The 24,724-nt window shown below is 47.5% G+C and overlaps 1 protein-coding gene across 1 annotated transcript in view; it reads left to right on the forward strand.

The window, feature by feature from the left end:
• LOC102817568 (xylosyltransferase 1-like) overlaps positions 1 to 21,788 on the forward strand; it is a 159,113-nt gene extending 137,325 nt beyond the window's left edge. The window contains exons 8-11 of the mRNA XM_006872000.1: positions 2,011 to 2,273; positions 9,709 to 9,904; positions 14,449 to 14,782; positions 21,466 to 21,788. Of these exons, the coding sequence (XP_006872062.1) occupies positions 2,011 to 2,273; positions 9,709 to 9,904; positions 14,449 to 14,782; positions 21,466 to 21,788 (1,116 nt within the window). The remainder of the gene's footprint in view (positions 1 to 2,010; positions 2,274 to 9,708; positions 9,905 to 14,448; positions 14,783 to 21,465) is intronic.
• The last annotated feature ends 2,936 nt before the right edge of the window (positions 21,789 to 24,724 follow it).

Consider the following 24,724-nt stretch of genomic DNA (forward strand, 5'->3'; position numbering starts at 1 on the left):
ATTATAGGGGCACTGAGCTGGTACTCCCAAGAACTCATGAAGCAGAGAGGCGATGGGACATTTAGAATCTTACTGAAAGGTGCATTAAAAAGAGCATGGGTTTTGGAGTCACTGGATCTGAATCTGAATCATGCCTTTGCCACTTAAGACTTTGCGAGTTTATGATACATGTCACTTCCCTGGTTTGAGCCTTAGTTTCCTAATCTGTAACCCTAGAGTAACCGTACCTGCCTTGAAGCGATTTGGGAAGGTTGAGAGGGGAAAACATAAACCTAATACCTGGCATACAGTATGAGCTCCGAGGTTATGATCTTCATTATTGGTGTGATTGATTCATTGCATTGGAAAGAGTAACACACACCTACTGCCATTACGTCGATTCAACTCACGTTGACTCTGTAGGACAGAGTGGACCCGCTCCTGAAACTGTAAATCTTCACAGGAGAAGACAGCCTGGTGGGTTTGGACTGCTGAGCTAGCAGTTAGACTTCTAACGTCTAACCCACTATAGAACACTAGTGCCTCATTGAAGTGTACAATAATACTCAAGAGAAAGGTCTGTATTTTATTTGTTTCTTTAGCCCTAGACCAGGGGTTAGCAAATTACAGGCCTCTGCCCGAGTACACCATCTGCATGCTTTTATAAATAAAGTTTTATTGAAACACAGCCACACCCATTTGTTTCGTACTTTGCCTATGGCTGTTCTAGAGCTACAGCATCAGAGTTGAATACTTGAGAAGTTGGAAATATTGACTCTTTAACCCTTTATGACAAAGTTTTTTGGTGTCTACCCCTCCTGGACCATAGCATAAGCCCAGTAGAAAGCAGATGCTCAGTATTTTATTTTTTAAATACTCAACCCAAAAATTCAGCCATTTTCTTACTGTGTGGCTTTGGGTAAGTGCCTTTCCCCCTCTGGGCCTCAGTTTCTTGAGCCTCCCCTCCAAAGATTTTGCTGTTGGAGTTCTGGTGTGACGCTGGACCCCAAGGTCGGCAGTTCAAATCCACCAGTCACTCCTTGGAAACCCTATGCAGAGTTTGAAACATAGTTGATGGCACTTAACAACAACAAGACCTAGGAGGGGCCCTAGAATATAAGTTTTTCAAAACTCCCCAAGCAACGGAGCTGCAGCCCACTCTGGTGTCACCTACGTTGTCTTCAAACACTGGTGAGCATGTGAGTCCCTTGCAGAGCCCATTAGAAATCCTGAGACTCTGATTCTGCCCACCTGGGTGTCAGGAGCGAGTCTGTGTATCAGATGCAATGCCAGGGAGTCACAATAGGGAATGGTGGAGACTGTGGTGGCTTGGAACCTAGGCCCTACCCACAGGGCAGTTTCCGCTTAAATCAGCTGTGACCACATTTCTGTGGCTCAACTTGCCAGCTCTTACTTCTTTTAAAAAAGAAGCCAGAAATCCTTTCTGTGAACTCTGCCACTTTTTAAATGTTGCCAGCTCTCTCCATTTTAAAACACTTTGCTGACCAACTAAAGCACATCAGCAGGGTGTATTTGCCCTGGATTGTTAATTAGTCTGTGACCTCTGGCTAACTGATTTCCAGAGATGCATCCCAGCTTTAAACATGTAGGGTGTCTTAAGCAAACACTTAAGTGATGCTTACAGATAGTGGTAAAGATTGTGAATGCTTTACAAATATAAATACACTTAATTGTTCTGACACCCTTCCTGCTTTCCCCAGAACAAAGAAGTGAGTGAATGGCCAAGCTGGCATTTGAATCCAGGCAGGAGTCCCCAGGTGGCATGAAAGGTGAACGCTCAACTGCTAGCCAAAGGGTGGATGGTTCAAAACCACCCAGCGGCACCTCAGAAGAAAGACCTGGCAATCCGCTTCTGAGAGGTCACGGCCTTGAAGCCGTGGAGCAGTTCTACTCTGCACACACAGGCTGTGCCCTGACCCAATGGCAAATAACAAGCCAGTTGGCTCCAGCCCCTCGTTCCTGCCCAGTCACTTGCTGAGAGGCTTCTCATTTTGTATCCCACGAGCACAGCAGACAGCCCGGCCCACCTTCTTTGCCCGGAAGTTCGAAGCCGTGGTGAATCAGGAAATCATCGGGCAGCTGGACTATTACCTGTATGGGAACTACCCCGCGGGCACGCCGGGCCTCCGATCCTACTGGGAGAATGTCTACGAGGAACCCGACGGCATCCACAGCCTCAGCGATGTGACTCTCACCCTGTTCCACGCCTTCTCCCGCCTGGGTCTCCGCAGAGCTGAGATGTCGCTGCACACAGATGGGGAGAACAGCTGCAGGTGAGCCCCCACCCTGTGCGGTGGGTGGGTGGGTGGGGTGTACTGGAGCGCAGGGACCAGGTACAGAGGGACCTTCCATTTTTCCATTTGCCAAGGTTGAGTCCATTCCAAAACAGTGAAATGTGGCCTGTTTGAGTTCATCATTTCAGCTTCTATTAGAGTTCCTCTCTCTAAGAGGATGTTTCCACTTCTCCAAACATGATGTTCTGCTCTAGCGATTCATCCCTCCTGTTCAATCAAGTGTAGTGCAAGCCAGTCAGGAGACAGCACGTCATGACCTGTAGGATTTTCATTGGCTCATTCTCGGAAGTAATTTGCCAGGTCATTCTTCCTCAACTCACTGGTATGGCGTCCATTCTGACTCATAGCACCCCTACAGGACAGAATAGAACTGCTCATTAGGGTTTCCAAGACTGCAAATCTTGTAAATGGAAGCAGGTAGCCTCATCTTTCTCCTGAGGAGCTAGCAGCTGATGGGTTTGAACCACTGACCTTGCAATTAATAATCCAACACTTAACCCACTGCATTACCAGGGCTCCTTTCATTCTATTTACTCTTAGTCTTGAAGTTCCCCTAAAGATTGTTCATCATGGGTGACCCAGCTGGCCTTTGAACTACTGGTGTTAAAATGTCTAGCATCACAGATACATGTAAGCCAGTACAGACAACATACTGACGGTGGTCTGTCTTTTTGATGGTGGTGGTTGTGTGCCACCAAGTCAGTTCCGACTCATAACAATCCTGTATAAAGTTCCTGAGGCTGCAGATCTTTACAGGAGCAGAAAGTCTCATCTTTCTCTCACAGAGTAACTGGTAGATTTGAACCACTGATCTTGTGGTTAGCAGCCCAGCTCACAATCCACTACAGTAATAGGACTCCTTGTCTACCTTTTTGTTGTTGTTATTGTTGTTAAATATTGTTGAGTCAGTTCCGACCCATAGTGACCCTGTATAGGGTTTCCGAGGAGCAACTGGTGAGCTTGAACCACCAACCTTACAGTTCAAACGGCTTTACAGTCTGGCACATTAACCCACAGCGCCACACCAGGAAGCAATTTCACTTCATATTCTTCTCTTTATTCTTTTGTCTAAATCACATCTGTGTAATTCTTCCACCAGTCACAGTTTTGTGGTCTAAGCTGTTGCCCCACTTAGCGTTCTCACAGTACCGATCCAATAATTACTTGCTTCTTTCATTTGATTCCTACTTACTGCTAAATACATGTGACGGAAACTCAGAAAGGATTGCTGCAAAATCACAGAAGTCTCTATTATACAAAGATATCGACCTGTGACGCTCTTGTTTTTGCACATCCCGTTCATCTAGGTCTACACACTTCAAAGGACAGGGTTCCCGTATCTCTAACCCTCCCCCAAAGAAATTTGTGCTCTTCGATTTATACCACATCAAAATGGCAGTTTTGGCATCCTTAAGGGACTCAAATTGGATTTCTTTCCAATACTCTTTGAGTTTGGGGAACAGAAAGAAGTCTGAAGGGGCAAGATCAGGGCTGGAGGATGGACAGGATAAGGTTTCCTTATGACATTCTTGTAGGGTGGCCCTCGTTATCCAAAAAGAATGTGCAGGTGCATTGTTGTGATGGGAAAAAACTGCTTAGCTCAACTTCCCAGGCCTTTTTCTCACCAATGCAATTTTGAATTTTCTTAACACTTCATCATAATAAGCCCCCATGATCACCCCATGTCTTTCATGAAAATCCTTTGGGATCCTAAAAATGTCACTATTGCTCTCTCTGACTTGAATCAACTGACCCAGTAGATCCCCTCAGAAACCAATGTTTTGATTGGATCTTTTAGGAAGACACCCAGCAAGACTAAAACAAGTGTGTCACTGAGAGAACTTGCTTGCAGCCTTCCACTGGATACAGAGATGTGTTTAAACACCTTTTGTTTGGAATGAACCCGTGTCTGTATGAACTGGCACCCTAGCAGCAGTACTTTTTGACTTACTTTCCTATTTAGAGGGAAACTTAATGTCACTGTTCTTTGTTTGTCTTAAATAGAAGGTAACTGTGAAAATACAAAATGCTTTTTTTTTTTTTTCATTTTCATTTGGTCTAAAATGTCAAAAATACACAAAATAAAATAACATAACTCCAAGTTCGCATCAGCCAACTCCAGCAATGGCCAACTCCAGGCCAAGCGTCTTTCATCTTTACTTGGCCCACTTCTCCCATCCTCCCAGATCAGTTTGTTCTCGCTACATTTTCAGACATCATGTTATTTCAACCATAAATATTTCAATATGTCGTCTAAAAAAGAAGTAAGACTCCTTGTTAAAATGTAGCCACACCATTCTCAACTTTAAAAATATGAATTTTTAGGAATCCTTAAAGTCTGAAACTGTTGTCTAAAATAGTCATGTCACCAAGAACTGGTGGTACCAGTTAACATTTTGGAAAAGAGCGTTCTAGACAGGGTGGAGAGAAGGTAGGAGGGAAGGTAGGAAAATACTGTCAGAATCTTTCCCCCACCCCTCCCTTTCTCTCAACCAACCAACCCTTTGTATTCTGGGAGCTTCTCTTCCCTTTTCTAGCAATCTGCATTTCGGCTATTTACATAATTGCAATAAGAATTTGGTAGCCTGTTGTTACACTCAGCATTATACTTTTAGCCTCCTTTCCTGGGATCCTCTGCACTTTCTGTTTGATAATGATCCCACTTTGCCTTGCCGCTAGTCTTCCATTGAGTAGAAATTCCAGAGTTTGCTTAATCTAGTCCTTCACTGTTGTCAGTAATTTGCTATTCTAAATAATGCTCTGATGATTATCTTTCTGCAGAAATCTTCCCCCCTTCTCTTTTCTGATTATTTCCTTAGCATAGATTCCCAGAAAACGCCTCTAATCACTCCCGGTCTCTTTCAACAACAAAGCAAATCCTTGTTTGTTTAGTTTGCATTACTGAATACCCGTGTCTCCCAACCCTGTCCCTCCATGCCCTCATCTTCCTTCTTTTCAAGGGAGAAGAAGGAAGGAAGGAGCTGTTTGAAGACTCCCTGAATCTCTGAAAACTCAGGCAGATTTCTGCCCAGTACCTTGGTTGGAACATGTCTTCAGCTTTTTCTCTCTCCCTACAGCTTCTGCTTTGGTTTTGAGGGAGACTAGTTTGTGTAGCGCATTCGATTAGCATGCCAAAAGGTATATGGTTCAAGCCCACCCAAGGACAGGAACGTATGTTTGGAGTCCTGGTGTGGTCTGTGAGTTAATGCACTGGACTGCAAAGTTGGTTTGAACCACAAGGTCAGCGGTTCAGGCTCACCAGTTGCTCCTTGGAAACCCTAGACAGGGTCACTATTGGTGGGAACTGACTCAAAGGCACTTACAGTAAGTGTGAGTTAGGAACCTCAGATCTTCATTTTGAGCTCTGGTTCTCCTTGTAGCTGTTAGCCTCTTAAAGCCTCAGTGTCCTCGCTGGTAAAATGAAAATAATACCACATTTTAAAATACTGATCCTCACTTCTAAGGTGTCGTGAGTTTAAAGGAGTCATCCACAAAGCTGCCTTCTGAGTCACATATATTCGTTATCCACTGTAACCTGCTGCCTTGTGCTCAGTGAATTTTCAGGACAGGGGTGGTACCTTGTCATCATCGTTAGCTAGGCTTCAACTCAGGCAGCCTTATGTATTGTGTTCCGTTCCGAGACACAAAAGAGAATGTTGTTCCATCTGTGCCGTCTTCAGGAACACTTTTAGTACGTTTGAGCCCATTGTGTGGCTTTGCTGCCAAGCCATCTCATTAAGAACTTGCCTCATTTTCATGGGTCCTATCCTATCCTTCAAGGAGCTCTGGTAGCGTAGTGGTTACGAATCGGGCTGCGAACCTTAAGGTCAGCGGTTCGAAACTACCAGCCGCTCCGTGGGAGAAAGATGAGGCTTTCTACTCCCGTAAGGATTTACACCCTCGGAAACCCTGTACAGGGTCGCTATGGGTCGGAAACGACTCGATGGCACTTAACAACAACAACAACAATCCTTCACTAAGCATGATATCCCGTTTCCAGTCATTATCCGCATTGTCAATGCATGTGAGGAGACTGAAAATACCAAGGCTTGGGTCCTATGCACTGCAGACAACCACAGTTATCCCCATAACTCCCCTGTCCTCCCAACACGGGAGCCACCAGCCACAAGTAACTATTTAAATTAACCAAATTCAGTCAAATTGAACATTCCATTCCCTACTCACATTTGAAGCTCTCACTAGCCCATGTGGCCACCACCACCATCACACCAATTACCATCGAGTTGTGTCCTCATGGTGACTCCATGTATCTCAGTAGAAACGATGTTCTTCAGGGTTTTCATGGGCTGATTTTTCTGAAGTACATTTCCAGACTTTTCTTTTGAGATGCCTCAGTGGATGCCGTTGGATAAGCACTGGACTGTTAACCACAGAACTGGCCATCTGAGTCACACCTCAGGAGAAAGATGAGACTTTCTACTCCTGTAAACATTTACAGCCTTAGGAAACCTGTAAAGGTGGCTATGAATCGAAACTGACTCGGTGCTTAACAACAGCAACAACTGTGGACACAAAATCTCCCTTCTTTCTTCCTGGATGCACGGGAACCTCTAACCTTTTAATCAGCAGCCAAGCACAGTAACCATTTTTAGCCTCCAGGGGCTCCAGTGGCCGCCATCTTGGTCAGGGCAGACACAGACCATCTCCATTGCAGAAGGTCCTGTTATATAGCACATCAATTCAGGGCATGGCTTTCCGCTCCAGAATCTCAGACCCAAAGTGGTTCTGCAGGCGCCATGAAAGCCCAGTGAGCAATCTGAAGACAGTGCTTACTCTTTCTCAAAGGCCCTGAGGCTTCCCACCAACAAAGCAGAGACTTCAAGGGATGTGGAAGCACAGGAAGGAGGGCTCCGTAACCATTATAATTGGACATACAGACTTAGACTCTAGCTCGGGACCTGAGGGAAGGCTGCATTTAGCTGAGTTGGGACAGTGGTTTGTGGAATGCTATATTAAGGAGACACCAGTATCTTCTAAATGCCATACAATTTATACATTGCCAAGGTGGCAGCCTTTGATCTGTTCAGATCAAATGAAGGGATGTAGAGTGGGGCTTCCCCACGGCTGCTCCTCTCCTTTGGGCACCTCTCTTTAGCTCCTTGTCCCTTCTACCAACAAGCCTTTTCAGGCTGAAGAGGTACATTTCTTAACAGCGCATTTAAAAATAGACTTTCCTTTCTATTCACTTAGTTCCTTTTGCCTGCTCCATGAATGTTCACTTTTAAAGATAATTCTTAGCATTTATGGTCAGAACAGAGTCTGGAAATCAGTATGTTCTTTTGGATAAAGTCAGGAAGCCAACAAAAAGAGCCCCTCAGAGATTAGAAAAAGAGAGAGAGGCACCAAAATCCATTGTTGGTTCTAAAAAAAGACATCATGTGTGGAAGAGGGTCAGCTAGAAAGAGGAAGACTCCCAGTGAGATGGATTGACACATTAGTAATGGTTGTGAGGTTGGCACAGGACTGGACTGTGTTTTGTTATGTTGTGCATGGGTTGATATGGGTCAGAACCAATTCCAGGGCACCCAGCCACCACCACTACCACAACAGTGCAAATTTGCTGATTGTTGTTAAGTACCGTCGAGTCGGTTCCTGTATAGGGTTTCCAAGGAGTGGCTGGTGAGTTTGAACCACCGACCTAGTGGTTCAAACCGATCTTGCGGTCCAGTGCTTATCCTGCAGTGCCACAGCAGGGTAATAACCCACAATCAGAAACCAGGTGAGCATCCACTGACAGAGAGGTTGCTCTATGAACTATGGTGGCCCAATATGCATCCACTTTTATCCAAAAAAAAATCACGTTTCATAGGCTTTTCAAAGATATGTGGTGACTCTTAAGAGAGCTTATTAGCAGGAACAGGATATATGATCCCAAGTATATCATGGTGATGCAGTGGTTAACTGCTCCCTTACGAACTAAAAGGCTAGAGGTTCTAACTCACCCAGCTGCTCTGTGGGAGAAAGATGTGGCCATCTGCTACTGTAAGGATGATGGCTTTGGAAACCCTAAGGGGCATTTTGCTGTGTCCCACTGGGTTACCATGAGTAGGTACCAACTCCACGGCAATGGGGTTGTAATATTTATGCCACCCAATTACACAGTCGGTATGAACCACAGAATCAGTGGTTAAAGTTCACCATCTGCTCCTTGGAAACCCTACTCAGGGTCGCTGTGAGTTGGAAGCAACACGACAGCACTTAACAACAACAACAACAACAACACAGGTATGCATAAAAAAGAGGACTGACAGGCAATAGGTACCATGACAGCGTCTGCTTACCACAGTCGCTCCTCAGTGCTCAACACCTAGGGGACTTAATAAGTTGTCAGCTGGTGTTCTTCATTGTACTTTCTTGGAGTCCTGGTGTGACGCTGCAGGATAAGCACTGGACTCCTAGCCACAAGGTCAGTGGTTCAAACGCACCAACTGCTCCTTCGAAACTCTGTACAGGGTGGTTATGAGCCAGTACTGATTCAAAGGCACTTAACAATTGTACTCTCTTGCCCTCAAAATGGTTACCATTTATTATCAGCAGTAGCATCACTAATCATTATTAAGATTACTGGAGCAACAGTGGAAGGAGACTCTGGTATAGAAAGATATGGAATCTGTGGTTAATTGTCTCCATCAACAACTGCCTCCTTTGCAGTGAGACCAGAAGAACTGGATGCTGTCTAATTACCACTGCTAAGCATTTTGATAAAAGAGTCTAGAAGAATTCTATTAAAAGCGAGTAAATACAGAACAGAAAATCCATTTACCATGTGATCCAGACTTTCTGGAGCCATAGATGCTAGGTGAACCCCCAAAACTATTGCCTTAAAATAATCTTTGTAGTATAAAGCTTAAATCAAAAGTATTTCCTGAAATCTTTTTAAGACCAAACAATTGCTTAACTAGCTAGTAAAACAATGCCTTGAGCATTGAGCAAAATTGATAATAGCAACTGAAAAGATCAAATGTGAAACTTGGGGACCCGTGAGTTTATAGAATGGTGGGAGAATGATTTGGAAAAGGCGGGTGAGGTTGACAGTACAATTTGAGGAATGTCAATATCACTGAAATGTACACATAGACATTGTTGATCTGATTGCTGTATGTTCTGCTGCGTATACTCTCAACAGCAGAATTAAATTATATGTAAAGAAGAAAGTGACGCTTGTTATAAAGTGAGGATTTAAAAAAAATGGTTATTATGATTATCATTATAATCATAAGGAGCGGTTATCAGACTGACGCCAAGGCCTGTGGAGAGTGCTGTTGAAGGCATGGCATCAAAAGAGCCATGACTGGGAACAGCACTGACCTGGTGGAAGGGAAGCCCTACTGCAAACCCACACACTGTCAGGCCCTTACCCTTGAGCTCGTGTGAGACTGTGCTTGTGTTTCAGGTATTACCCAATGGGCCATCCAGTGTCTGTCCACCTCTACTTCCTGGCTGACCGCTTCCAGGGCTTTCTGATCAAGCATCATGCTACCAATCTAGCCGTGAGCAAGCTCGAGACCCTGGAGACGTGGGTGATGCCCAAGAAAGTCTTCAAGATTGCCAGCCCACCCAGCGACTTTGGGAGGCTTCAGTTTTCTGAGGTAAGAGGCCACTGATTTCAAAGTTCCCTGGCTGGTCCTGCTCCACAATCTGACACTTGTATTTGGAGGTGGAGGAGAAGGGAGAGCCTCGAAAACAGAAACACTAAGCACGTTATTAGGCCAATCAACTGGGACGTCTCATAAACCCATGACCCTAAACCGTCAAACCAAGTAGCCAAATCCCATGAGCTGTTTATTTGTATACAAGCAATTTCAGCAACTTTGTTTGGCTATTGTAAATAAATCACAAAACTTTTGCCAATTCACCTTTTATGGGTGTACTACTTACTAACAGCAGTTACATTCACTGGGTGCAAAAGCCTACTCTCAATTAATGAGATAGTCCACCACTGTGAACCAAAACTCAGTGTTCCCCTCTTCCCCCTTCCATGGGAACTGAGGAGCTCTGATGGTGCCGAGGTTGGTTAAGAGCTCAGCTGCTAACTGAAAGGTTAGCAGTTCAAATCCACCTGCCACTCTGTGGGAGAAAGATGAGACTGTTTGCTCCCATAAAGATTAAAAGCATGGAAACTCAGTGGGAAGTTTCTATTCTATCCTATAAGGTCGCTAAAAGTCAGAATCAACTTGACATCAGTTGGTTGCGGTTTTGCTTTTTGCATGGGGGGGACTATTTATGATCGAATGATTTTTCTGCGGAGATGCTAACCTTCAATATGAAAACTTTACGAGAGTTATCCATGGGGAGATCTGGTAGAAGAGCATTCTGGGCAAAGAGAAGAGCACGTGCAAAGGCCCTGAGGATCCAGGAAGGAACTGGGGCAGCAGGGTCACATGAGCAAGAGGAAGAGGAGGGCAGGAGTCCAGTGCTAGAGGACTGTCAGGTCCCAGAAAGCAGTGGGAGTTGTGTTTTAAGGGCAGTGGGAAGCCTTTGGTGGGTTTTCAGTTGGGAAACAGCATGTTAAGTGGGTAATTGGTCATTTACCAGTAAGTGGCTATAGACTTCCCCCTGAGGCCCACTGGGAAGCTCTTGGAGGTCACAGAGGATGTGGCAGCAGCAGGCGTTCAGTCTCAGCCGATACCACCTCCCTTAAAGCTTTGATAAGGCAGCGGACTCTCTTCTTGCTCTCCTGGGTTTAACAATAAGATCCAGCCTTCTCACAGTCAGCTGCTCCCCAGTTTCTCTGCTGGGGCCATCTTGGTTTTAGAAAGTAGCCTTAGGAGAATTCTTCATCCTGTTTCTTAGGGAATCCAAGCATTATGCTCTATAGTGCCCCCTCCCCCTGGTAAAAATCCCTTCCTGGAGTATGGTCCTAGAGTGGCCTGTGATCAGTCACCCAACAAGAGATACAACAAGTTCGTATCTCTTGGGAAGCCAGTGCATGGAGACGGCGAGGGTACATGGGGGACCCATGTCCTCAGCCCCAAGTCAGCCCTTAACGAGGTATATAGAGTGCCCTGCATTGTTTTCTGTGCTCAAGAAGCATTGGTGAACAAGCCAAATGCAGTCCCTCACCTCATGGACAGTTTGTAGCTGGAGAGACAGTCATGTAACTGAGAAACGGCAGTGCTGTGGGAGAAAGTTGTGATGAGGAGTATGCCAGCAGTGCCTCTAACCCAACCATGGCCAGGCACTGGGCACCAGGGAAGGCACCCTGGAAATTCAGGAAGAGTTGACCAGAGGTGGGGCCTAGGCATGAACAAAGTGGTTGAGTGAGTCCTTGTGGCTCAGACCAGAGGGACAGAGATGACCAAAGAGAAGCCTCAGAGAACCGTGAGGATCTGCAAGGGGTTATCAATAGAGAAATATAATCAGACATATTTCGAAAACTCTTCGAAGCCTGGAGGCCCACCTTAAATCCTACTCATTCGTTGGTTGATTCCTTCAATAAGTAATATTTTAATTCCTACTCTGTGCCAGACACTGGTCTCAGCCCCAGGAGTTCACAGAAAGCTGGCCTGCGAGTGACAAGAAATGCCAAGGTTTCATAAGCCTAGTGTCCTTTGAGTAGGCCAAGCTACTTCCTGGTGCCTCCGGACATTTGCACATACTGTTCTCTCTGCCCAGAATGCCCCTGCAGACATGATAGAACAAAAACTAATCTGCCACCCTCAGGGTAGCTCCTGCACCCTGATCTTTAGGTGCTGGTCTGACTGGAACTTGAAGCAAAAGTGTGCGTGTCTACTGCCTCTCACAAAGAGTGTATGTACTCAGTACTTACAGGTTGGGTGAGTGTGTGAGTGATTCAGTGAATGCCTAACTGGGAGGCAATATACCAGTATAAGAACGCAGCCTCTGGGGTCAGATTTCCTGGTTCCTAGCTCTGGCGCCTTACTGACTGGGGCCTCTGGGGCAAGTTCTGCAGTGGCTCTGAGCCTCAGTTTCCTTGTCTGTACAGTGAGGATGATGACAAGGCCTCCCCTCAGGGAACTGGGAATGCATCGAGCGTTTAGTATTGCACCTAGCACACGGTGAGCTCTGGGTAAATATTAGCCATGTCGCACTGCGTTCTGGGTAAAGAATGGACATGGTTACTCACAGCAAGAGCAAGGAGAACGTAGCTCAATTCCTATTTGCACGGCATAGATGAGATCATCTCAGGGTGTAGAGATTTATGTACCCACACCTTGGCTGTGCCGGTGCATGCACATGTTAGAGCTGCTGCCTTTGGGAAGATCAGAGAGGGCAGGACATGCTTTATCTGTACCCATGATCTTCCTTCAACATCCCACATGCTGTAGCTCCCCTGGGGGAGCAGAAGACCTCTAATTTAATTTGATTTAAAAGGGCAACAGAGCTCAGGATCAGGAATCGACATAGTTAATTCATTTTTTATAAGGCAATTCGCTCATCCATCCAACAGCTGTTGAGTGGACACTGACTGTATACTGTCCAAGGCCCCGAGAGAGGGCAGTGGGCACAGCAGGCCAAATCCATCACCAGGCAGCTCTCAGGAAGTACTAACTGGTCCTGGTGCAAAAAACATAAAGCCAGCCAGGTGTGACAGAGTATAACTGAAGGATCATTTCAGATTTGGGGAGCGGGGGTAGTTAGGGAAGGCTTGTGGGGAGACCTCCAACTTAAGGGGCTTACTATGCAAAAGTGTGAGAAAAGAATATTCCAGGCAGAACTTTGTTTTTGTTGTTGTGAAGTGCCGTGGAGTAGATTCTGACTTATAGTGACCCTGTATGGCGTTTCCAAGGAGCAGCTGGTGGGTTTGAACTGCTGACCTCGTGGTTTGCAGTCCAGTGCTAATTCTATATCACCACGCCAGGAGTCCAGATGATGTAAAAATCCTGAAGTGGAAACAAGCCTGGTCTGTTTGAAGCATGGCTCCCAAGTTGTGAGCAAGAGATGGTTGTAGAGGGAGGCAGAGGCCAGCTCAGGTGGGGCCTTCTAACTGCACTAAGAAGGCTCAGATGCCAAATACACCAGGAAACCATCGAGTGTTTAAGAGCCAAGGGGATATTTTATAAAGTCTTTCTGGTTACCGTGTGAAGAATGAATCACAGAGGTTTACAGGGAAGGAGAGGAAGTCAAGGGGATTCCCCGTGGATCAGAGCCATGAGGTCCCAGATTAGAAGGGTCCTGGGGAACTAGGCCTGTGTTTCCTCAGAAAGCCATTTGTACTGGGCTTGCAGTGATACGTAGTGCTGAGGAGTTCACCTTATTCATTTCTCAAACCTGCAGTTTATTCATGATCAGAATGCCTGAGGGCCAGCAGCCAGAATGAAGATACTGTATTCAGATGGGAAGATGCTGTGTGTTTCTTTATAATGGTGTACATTTCAGCTCTGCAAGTGTTTGTCAAAGCCAACTGTGGACCAGGCCCACCAAACCCACTGCCATTGAGTCCAGTCCAACTCATGTTGCTATTGTGCCACTGAGTCAGTTCTAGTTCATAGCCACTCTGTGAAGAGTCTCTGAGAGCAGTTGGTAGGTTTGAACCAAATGGTTAGCAGTCCAGAGCTTATCCTACAGTGCCACAGCAGGACTCCATTCCGACTTGTATGAACCCTGTAAGACAAAGTAAAACTGCTCCTTAGGGTTTCTGAGAATGCCTGTCTTTACAAGAGCAGGCAGCCTCCTCTTTCTCCCCAGGAGCTGCTAGTGGGTTAGAACCGCCGACCTTGTGGTTAGCACACCAACATGTAATAATGTTTCAGTGAAAGGATCAAAAATAAAAACCAAAAACCACAAGTTTACATGGAATAGACTCCAACTCATGGTAGCCCCACGTATGTCAGAGTAGAACTGTGCTCCAGAGGGTTTCAAAGGATCACCAGGACTTTGTTCCAAGATATCTCTGAGTGGAATTGAACTGCCAACCTTTTTGATAAGAGTCTGGCACTTCACCATTGATGCCACTGAGGAGCTTCTCACGAAAAGGCCCCAGGCCTTTTGGACCTACCAGACTAGGTCCAAATCCTAGCTCTTCTGCTTACTAGCTATGTGACTTTGGCTAGCAACCTAAGGAGCCTCCATTTCCTCATCTTTTAAGCCCAAACAGAAGAAATACAGATCTGTCTGGGACTCACACCCAGGTTCGCTCCCAAGGTTTTCTTACCTTGCTTTCTTGTTTCAGGTTGGCACAGACTGGGATGCCAAGGAGCGGCTGTTCCGCAACTTTGGGGGTCTCTTGGGGCCCATGGACGAGCCGGTGGGCATGCAGAAATGGGGCAAGGGGCCCAACGTGACAGTGACCGTCATCTGGGTGGACCCAGTCAACGTCATCGCAGCCACCTATGACATCTTGATCGAGCCTACAGCTGAATTCACTCATTACAAGCCCCCTTTGAACTTACCGCTGAGGCCTGGAGTCTGGACAGTGAAAATTCTCCACCACTGGGTGCCCGTGGCAGAGACCAAATTCCTCGTTGCACCTCTGACTTTCTCCAACAGGCAGCCCATAAAAGCAGGTAAGTCTTCCCAATGTCAGTGTGGGAAAGATGTTCCAAGACCAGGCATGGGCATGCTGCCTGCTCTCAGTATCCCTTCATCTGCTCGTTTGTTATAAAGAACCATCCCACACACATGACCTACACACAGAGGTCATGTCTTCTGTCTGTGGATTAGGTACCTGGCCGAAGTCTCCCATTGAACTTCTAAAACACTTTGGTCATATTTCAGAGAAAACAGGAAAGCAAATTATCTTGCCTGTTTTAAAAAAATAACAATCATTTAAATTAGGGAAATCTGTTGATAAAATTACAACCTACACTCATTGAAAAGACAAACCACATATCAGTGAAAGTTGCTGGGCACACATAAAGCCAAGTACTCCTGTTCAGAACGTATCAAGGAATCCCACAAATTGGAAATTAGCACAGTCCTGACCCAGCCCACTGTCTGACTGTGTAAATAAAGTTTTGTGGGAACACGATCACATCTTACTTGTTTGTAGATGAGGGGGCTTTACAAAGTTCATGAGAAAATCCCATTACCTTTCAATTCCGTTTTTCCATCAACTTTTTGAAGTCCCCTTATTTTCCAGGACTCCCTTTTTGTATGAAGTAGCTACCACAGAGATCATACAGTCCACAAAGCCAAAAATATTTGCTATCTGTCTCTTTATACACAGTGTTTACAGAACCTTGCTATAAGCCAATAAGGGGAAGGGAAGGAAAGAGAGAACATGAATCAGACTTACTAATAATGTTGTTAAGTGCCATCAAGTCGATTCTGACTCATGACAACCTTTCTAGGGTTTCTGAGGAGTGGTTGGTAAGCTTGAACTGCCGACCTTGTAGCTCAAACCACCCTTGTGGTCCAGTGTTTATCCTACGGCACCACACCAAGACTCCTAATAAAAATGAGAGAAATGCAAATTTTAAAAACAAAAGTTTCATTGGAGACACCACACACACACACATATTAGGAAATGTTAGCCAATATCACAGTTACGGGAGGAGACAGCCTCATCTTTCTCATGCAAAGCCTCTGATGGGTTTGAACTGCCAACCTTGTTGTTGGCAAACGAACGCTTAGCCCACTACGCTACACATTGGGCTGCCAACCTCATGGTTAGCAGTTCAAATCCCCCAGCTACTCCACGGGAGAAGGATGAGAATTTCTGCTCCTGTAAAGACTTATAGCCTCGGAAACCCTCTACAGGGTTACTAAGAGTCGGAACCGACTGGGCAGCGCTTGACAACATGAACTTCTTAAGTTATAGAGGCTGGGGCATAATGGATAGACATTGCTGGTGAGGAGTCCTGGTGTGACGCTGTGGGATAAGCACTGGACTGCAAGGTTGGCGGTTCAAATCCACCAGCTACTCAGAAACCCAATACAGAGTCACTATGAGTCAGAACCAACTCAACGGCACTTAACAAGTGGAAGAGTCAATTGTGACTACAAGTTTAGGAAATGGTTTGGCATTTTCTAGGAAAGTTGACCATTTGCATACTCTGTTGTGTGCCATTGAGTTGTTTCTTACTCACAGTAAACCTGTATTGGGTTTCTGAAGCTGTAAATCTTTGCAGAAGCAGAAAGTCTCATTTTTTTCACGTGGAATAGCTGGTGGGCTCCAACCACTGATCACGTGGTTCAAAGTCTAGTGCTTATCCAAAGCGCCACCACTGCCCTCTTGACATACCCTTGTTGTTGTTAAGTCCCACTGAGTCAGCTCCTACCCATAGCGACCCTGTATAGGGTTTCCAAGGAGTGGCTGGTGAGCTTTAACTGCTGACCTTGTGGTTCAAACTGACTGCAATCTGGTGCATTATCTCACAGTGCCACACCAGGACTCTGGTCTCCACACTGGACAAAAAAAGAGGTCCTCTGAATCAAGTTGGGCATAAGACTGCCCACTTAGCATCTTCAAGTCCCCTCCACACCCATTTGGCTTCACTCCCCTTAGTGTCCCTTAAAGAAGCTCTGGTAGCATGGTAGTTATGAATCGGACTGCTAATCATTCAGCAGTTTGAAACTACCAGCCATTCTGCGGGAGAAAATGAGGCTTTCTCCCATAAAGATTTACAGCCTCGGAAACCCTATACAGGATCGTTATGAGTTGGACCCAACCCCACGGCATACAACCACCCCCACCAGTATCCCTAAGGATTTTCAAAGCCTGATGTGGAGGTTGCTGTGGTTAGTCGCTATCAAGTTGATCCCAGCTCTTGGCAACCCAATGTGTGCAGAATAGAACTGCTCCACAGTATTTTCAGGATCAGGAGTCCTGGTGTGGCGCTGCGGGTTAATGCGCTGGACTGCAGAGTCATGGGAACTGCAAGGTCAGTGGTTCAAGCTCACCAGCTGCTCCTCAGACACCCTACACAGGGTTGGAACTGACTCAGCGGCGCTTAACAATAGCAACAGTAAGGTTTTCAAGAACCTGACCTTCTTTTCAAAATGTTTATTGTGATAGTTTACATGGTAGAACATTGGTTTTACAGTCATCATTTTATGGCAATGATAACAATCTCCTCCGTGCATCATCATTCAACAATATTTGCTTCTATTTTCTCTTTTGGGGGGAGGAGGTACACAAAAACACTCAGGAATATATACTCATTTAAACAACCAGGAAGGACATGACCTTTTGGAAGCAGTTCACCTGGCTGTCTTCACAAGGTACCTGTGAGTGAGTCCAGAACACCAATCTAGGGACTCTCCGTGTAAATACGGATAAGTTTGTTAAGTTGCAGCTTCCGCGTTGCTTTAGACTCCTTAGATAGATGATCAGTGGATGGGTGGGTGGTAAGTAATAGCCCTTAGTCTACCCTCCCCACCCACCCCCGTGAAATAGTCAGGCCATTCACTAGACCCTGAGTTCTCCAACTTTCCTTCTAGAGTTTTTTGGGGAAATCAGAGCCCTTCCACCCAAGCCTGAAGGAGCCAAGGGCCACTGTCTCCCACTCAGAGCAACCCTTTTTCCGTCAGTAATTGTATTTGCTAACGATGTTCCAGTGACAAGGAACACTAAGGTGGGAGCAATGCAATTTGTAAAATGATTCATCAAGAGTAATTTGCTATTGATGCGTCCCTGGTAATCTCAAGAAATCTGATGAGATGGAATTTAGGCAAATTTAATTATAGAGGCGAACATCGCACACTGACGCTGTAATAACATTTCCCACATTAACCTCATTTTTCATAAGGGTTTTTTGCATCCACCAAAAATATTTGGTTTTCGGTGTTGAAATGTTTGTTAGCTGCTCCCTTTTTACTCGGAATCCCATGCCTTTTGTCTGTCTGCAGTACCTGTCTCCCGACTCCTCACTGTCCATCCCTGAAGGTGGGGGTAGGGAGAGGCTGTGGGAGAGAAATCAGGACCTGTCCCAAAGAGAGCCAGTTCTGACCTCCTACAGACGGGGTTGGAGCCATCTGTCCATCTGCTGGCCCAGGGAAAGCCGATCGATTAACTCGGTGGCTCCTGATTACCTCAAAAAACTGAAGTTTTGCTAAATTATACCAAAACCAAACCAAACGCATTGTCATCAAGTCAGTTCTGACTCACAGCAACCCTAGCTAGGGTTTCCAAGACTGCTTATCTTTCCAAAGCAGACAGGCTCATCTATCTCTTGAGGTATGTGGCTGGTGGGTCTGAACTGCCATCCTTGTGTTTAGCAGTCCTGTGCTATCCTACAGTACCTCCAGGGCTTCTGACTTCTTTGTCTAGTTAAATTATGTTGTTTGTTATTTAGTGCCATCGAGTCAGTTCTGACTTACAGAAAGCCTGTATAGGGTTTCCAAGAAGCCTTGCAGTTCAAACTGACCTAGTGTCTCATCCTACAGCACCACACCAGGACTAGGACTTGCTAAATTATGTTTTTGCCGTTAAGTGATGTCGAGTCTGTTATTACTCATAGAGACCCTGTATACGGTTTCTGAGGAGAGGCTGGTGGGTTTTAACCACTGACTGTGTGGTTCAGTGCATTGTCCTGCAGCGCCACACCTGGACACAATTCATGCTCCCAACGTGCTTTCCTCCAAACCATAGCGCCCAGCCCTTCTGCTTCTGCCCACCTGTCCCCACCTCCAAGCTCCCGTCTTCAGCCCTAGGAAGTAGTCCCAGTCACTCTTACTTCACTTTACCTTCGACAAAGTCTACGAACTTACGTTTTTTTGTCTGTGTCTCTGGCCAGTTCAGTGTGTTTAATTGATGCATGGACGGACATCCCATTTTACAGATGGGAAACCAAGTCTTCAGAAAGCAGCTTCCTGAGTGTGGATGCAATGATTGATGAGCACGGGTTTGGGGGTCACCAAGCCTAGCTTGGGCCCCACCTGCTTCTAACTCTAGCTGCCTCCGTTTCCTCATTGCTAAAGCAGAGATGCTAAAAACAGCCCTCTGGATTGTGTTTTGTGTGTGTGTGTGTTATAGATTAATTGATGTTGTCATTAAATATCATAGAGTCGATTCCGACCCATAGCGACCCTGTATAGGGTTTCCAATTCCAAAGAGTGACTGGTGAGCTTGAACCACTGACCTTGTGATTCAAACACCTTTGCAGTCTGGCGCATTAACCCACAGCGTCACACCAGGACTCCAGATAGAATAATAGTAGCAGTAAATATAATCTCTTAGCTAAACTTTTCTGAGAACTTAGTATGTGCTAAGGAGCCCTGGTGGCACAGTAGATTAGTAGTTGGGCTACTAACAGAAAGATTGGTGGTTCAAGCCCACCAGAAACTCCAAGGGAGGAAGAGGAGGCAGTCTGCTCCCTTAAAGACTTACAGCCTCAGAAACCCTATAGAGCAGTTCCAGATTTCCTGTAGGGTCACTGTGAGTCCAAATTGGCGCTGCTAGGTGCTTCTGATCAGTGAACAAACACTGTGAAGCAGCTACTCTGCCCATTATATTGATGAGGAAACTGAGGCCTGGGGAGTTTCTCTTTAAGGCAGAAGCCATATCCTCGGTCAGTGGGGCAGAGTCTTGGCAGAGGAGCTGATGCAGTCAATGCTTAACAAGGGGGGGCCCTGCTGTGAGGGCTAGCCTCGTCTCCCACCGTACCCCACTCCTTCAACTTCATGCTTTCCAGGAACCTTAGCTGCTTCAAGGAACCCTGTGGCACAGTGGTTAAGCATTTGGCTGTTAGCCACAGGGTTGGCTGTTCAAACCCACCAACCAACCACTCCTCGGGAGAAAGATGATAAGGCCGTCTGTTCCCCTAAAGATGTACAGCCTCGGAGACCCTACACAGGGTCACTGTGAGTCCCAGTGGCTTTTTCTACTGATTAGCTGGGCCCCCTGCAGTGAGCCCTCAGTGGCTGAGGGACGGCTGCCTCACCAGGCTCAGAGGTCAGCAGACCTGGGTTCAAGTCCTGACACATGCTGCCTGGTGAATTCCCTCTGCTTGGAGTTCTCCCCACTGGGGTCTTCATGTGGCTCCTTCACTTTCATCAGCCCTTAGAGACGCTTCCTCCCACCCCTTTCAGGCCACCCCATTCAGGAGAAGCAGCCCATCCCTAACCTGTAAAGGCCAGATCATAAATACATCAGCTCTGCAGGTTGTGTCTGGTATCCGTCACACCTCCACACTTGTGCTGTGGTGTCATGAAAGCAGCCACTGTTGTTGCTGTTAAGTGCCTTTGAGACGGTTCTGACCCATAACGACCTTGCATATGGTTTTTGAGGAGCGGCTAGTAAACCTGAACCATGAACCTTGCAGTTCAAACTGATTTTGCAGTCCAGCACATTAACCCTTAGCACCACACCAGGACAGTATATAAGCGAACATGGCTTCCTGCGTTCCGAGATTTCATACTCTTCCAGAAAGCCGTGAAGTGGGTACTCTGCCCTTTGTGTGGCTGAAGAAAGTGAGGTACAGCGAGTTGCTAAGGGCCATAGTTTGCCAGCCCCTGCTGGGTCCCAACACCAAACCTGCTGCCCCGGTGTTGATTCCAACCCATAGCCTTCTTCTAGTACAGGGTAGAACCACCCCCAAGGGTTTCCAAGGCTGGCAATCTCTAGAAACAGGTCAGCACATAGTTTCTCCCACAGAGCAGCTAACCGGTTCAAACCTTTGGGTCAACAGCCAAGCGCTTACCCAACGCACCACCAGGGTTCATTCCTGACACTTAATTGACCTCGGTGCTGTGGATTAATGCACCAGACTGCAAAACCACAAGGTCAGTGGTTCAAGCTCACCAGCTGATCATCAGAAACCCTATACAGGGTCGCTATGGGTCAGAACTGACTCAACGGCACTTAACCACAAATAAGTTGCAGTCTGAGTGGGGCAAGCAACAAGACGATGAAGAAGAACTCTATGGAGAGTTCTACTCTGTAACACATGGGATCACCAAGAGTTGGGCACCTCAGCCTAACAGTCTCCAACCACAATGAGCGAATGCCTTTCAGAGAGTAAATGTTCAGGAACTATGTGCACAAAGTAAGTGCTTGAACAATATCTGCTGCAGGAAGGAGTGAGCAGCAGGGGTACCAATGGTGCACCGCGAATGTGTTGAACAAAGAAATGAATGAGCCAAGCCCAGAACAGAGCAGACTCGCCATCCTGTTGAAGGAAAGTTCTCGCAGGCTCAGTTTCTTCCCCTGTAAAATGGATCTGTTGAAAGAGCATTCCCATCAAATGAGTTTGGTGAGAAGGTATCTGCTGCATTTCTGACCTTGTTCCTTCCCTTTGGCTTTCAGAGGAGGCCCTGACGCTGCATAACGGGCCCCCCAACGGTGCCTACATGGAGCAGAGCTTCCAGAGCCTGAATCCCGTGCTCAGCCTGCCCCTCAGCCCTGCACAGGTGGAACAGGCACGGCGGCACGCGGCCTCCACTGGGGCAGTGTTGGAAGGCTGGCTGGACTCGCTGGTGGGCAGCATGTGGACTGCCATGGACATCTGTACCACTGGCCCCACCGCCTGCCCCGTCATGCAGGCCTGCAGCCAGACAGCCTGGAGTTCCTTCAGCCCCGACCCCAAGTCAGAGCTGGGGGCTGTCAAACCCGATGGTCGCCTCAGGTAGCACTGGGCGCAGTGGGCCATGGCGGGGTCCCACGGGGAAAGCAGCCAGAGAGTCAGCAAGGCCTGCATCCTGGGCCCCACCCCAGGGGGGGTGCTTTTGTGGGCGGGGTGCTCCTGGCCCTAGGATGACCAAGAAGGCAGGTTTGGAGGCCAAAGCAGAGTCAGGCTACGAGTTGGTCTGAATGGCTGCAGGGAGCAGGAACCGCTCCCTCCAGGAGCCAAGCTGGTCACCCCCCAAGTTCCACAGGTTTCTTTTCCTCCCCTCTCTCCAGGGGCCCAGCCCCCAGATGAGTAATTTTCACACCTTTGTTTTAAGCGGCTGAATTGTCTGGGGTATGGATGAACCCCAAGATGCTGTGGGTAAAGCAGCAGGTGTGAGGGTCCCCTCCAGGCTCAGCCCCCTGGGAGTCCCCTAAGGTACCTCTTCAGAACCCAAGAGCTCTGCCAAACCCAGTTTGGAAAGCACTGCCAGACTGGGGGGTTGATGGCCAGCCCTGCCCATTGGCTCACCTCCCGCTCCTTTTGGCTGTGCCACCTGTGACTTGACTGTCCTATGCCCTCCCCCCATGGACAGTAGGCCAGGAGGGCTCTGAGCCTCCCCAGAGCCCTCTTTTGTGACCAGATGGGCAGGAAAGCTTGGATTGGCGAGGCCAAGGTTGCCAAACAGTGAGGCTGCCACCTGCCCAGCGTTCGCGGCTATTTACTGGGGGTCACCATCCCTCAAGGCCACTCTACCCACGGACTAGCAGAGAGAGGTGGACATGACATTCAGAGCCCAGGAGACCATGACCAAGATCCCTTTGTTCCTTGGAAACGGAGGCCTTGGCAGGGCCAGTGACCATGAAGCTCACAAGAGAACGCTGGAAGCAGCCTCCTACGTGGAACAGCACAGCAATATCAGCCTTTCCCTCCGAGGTCAGGCCTTCACACCTCGGCAAGTTACACACGTGGTGCTGCTGGGGGTGAGGGTGTGGGCGAGGGGACTCTTCGCATCCGGGAAAAAGCATTTCAGATTAGGTTTTCAGATACACACCCTGCTTTGTCTGAGGTGCCAACACACCCACTTGACAGATGGAATTAAGAGCAGGAAGGTTGGGTGTCTGGTTGCTTCAAAACTAGTATTAGCCAAATTGTTTGACTTTCCAGACATCCAAAGGGTGTCTTTGCCACATAATCCTCAGAGGGCCACCTCTCACTGAAGGTCCTCCATCCTCTTCTAATGCTTTCCTTCCCGAAAGGACAGGCTCCCGTTAGAACGGCCACATCCCAGATTGCAGGGTGTCCTTGCCATGAAGAACCAGTTCTTGTCTTTCTCTCCGGTGCTGGTTTACAGGTGCCATGGTTTGCTATGGATGGACGTGAAGGACACCTGTCAGTTGTGTTTTCCTCCCTACCCCACCCCACTCCCAGAAAGGCAGGGTGGGTGCCCTGTGGGTGACAGCGGATACAGAGAAGGGCCACTTTGGATCGTGTTTCTGTTTCAGTCCGTGACTAATTAGTAGGTACTGTTTTTGCAGCTTGTCAGTTACATTCTGTTTCTAACTCAATCTGCCTTTATTCACAAAAGGCACTTCTGCCCATCCTTTTGCCTTCCTCTGCCCCTCTCCCCCACCCCAGTCTTTCACTCTCTCTCTGTTTCTGTCTCTGCCTGTCCGACTTTCCCCTTATTCTCAGAGTAAAGCAGAGGAGTGGGGTACTATGAAGGAAAGCCAGCATCCGCCATTGTCTTCAAGTGGGTCTGCCTTTGGAATCATCCGAGCTTTGCTCTTCCATACTCCGGTGTGAGTGCCATCGGGGGGTGTTAGGTTTCCTGAGCCAGCCCCCCCCCCCCCCCTCTGCCCTAGGTGGAGAGTGTACTGCCTGCAGAAGGCTGGGGTCATTCTTGTAGCTCTCCACTGCCCTGTTCCTATGTCCACTCTCACCATGGATGTGATGTGTCACGGTGGCAGAGGGAAGTAGGCTCTTCCCAAGCCTGGGAAGAAAAGGGAGATTCAGCTGAGGAAGAGGGTGGTGACCGTGACCAGAATAGGCACCATCTGCAAGGTGTCCAGGGGCTCAAGCTTGGGATTGATTGTTTCACAAACTCTGGGGCTCAGGAGCCTTGTGCTGCATCCTGTCTGAGCCCCAGCCCTCTGCTTTCAGCCAGATTTCCCTCTCATCCAGAAGATCGAAGCCTGGCTGCTGGGTCCCGGCACGCCACTGCTCTATGGACCCACAACAGACATAATGAGGCACGTGGAGAAGTGGCAGACCTAGCTTACTCTGGGGACAGCCCCCACTCTTTCCAGACCCCACTCCTCACTCACACCAAACACAGGGTCTTCATTTGTCCCTTCTGATTTGGAACCCGAGACAAATCTTCCAGTGGTTACACTTGTGGAAAAGGTGAACTCCAAGCCAAGGCAAGGGTAGTATGTAAAAGGGTGATGTTTTCCCAGGACAAACGGTCTCCCTGCCAGAGAACGGCTGCTGTATGGGAGGGCCTGTAGTCCAGGAGCCATGCGCCATAACTGCATGAGAATTTCAAGAGCGCGGGACTGTGGCCTCTGAATTTGTTATGACGGTCTGCAGGGACATAGCAGCCATGTGCTGAGTCACCGGTTAGGCCCTGGGAACTTAGGAAGGTTAGAAGTGAGACAGCTTCCCACCCACCCCAGTAATGTTCAGACAGAAGGCAAGCTTTGGATGGACAGCCTCTGAAACTCCATTTGGCCATTGCCAGGGGCAAGCTGCGTGCTTCCAAAGAAGTGACCAATTCCCAGGGTTCCTATGTTTCAAAGAATGAACCAACCAGTTCCTCCCTTTGGAAAAAGGGTCTTTCTGGCTGGAGTTAAGGAACTCTGGTGGCGCTGAGAGGTAGGCATTGGGCTGCTCACTGCAAGGTCAGTGGTTCAAACCCACCAGCCACTCTAAGGGAGAAAGATGAGGCTGGCTGTC

Source organism: Chrysochloris asiatica, unplaced genomic scaffold (assembly GCF_000296735.1).
Source record: "Chrysochloris asiatica unplaced genomic scaffold, ChrAsi1.0 scaffold00178, whole genome shotgun sequence".
Classification (NCBI taxonomy): Eukaryota; Metazoa; Chordata; class Mammalia; order Afrosoricida; family Chrysochloridae; genus Chrysochloris; species Chrysochloris asiatica.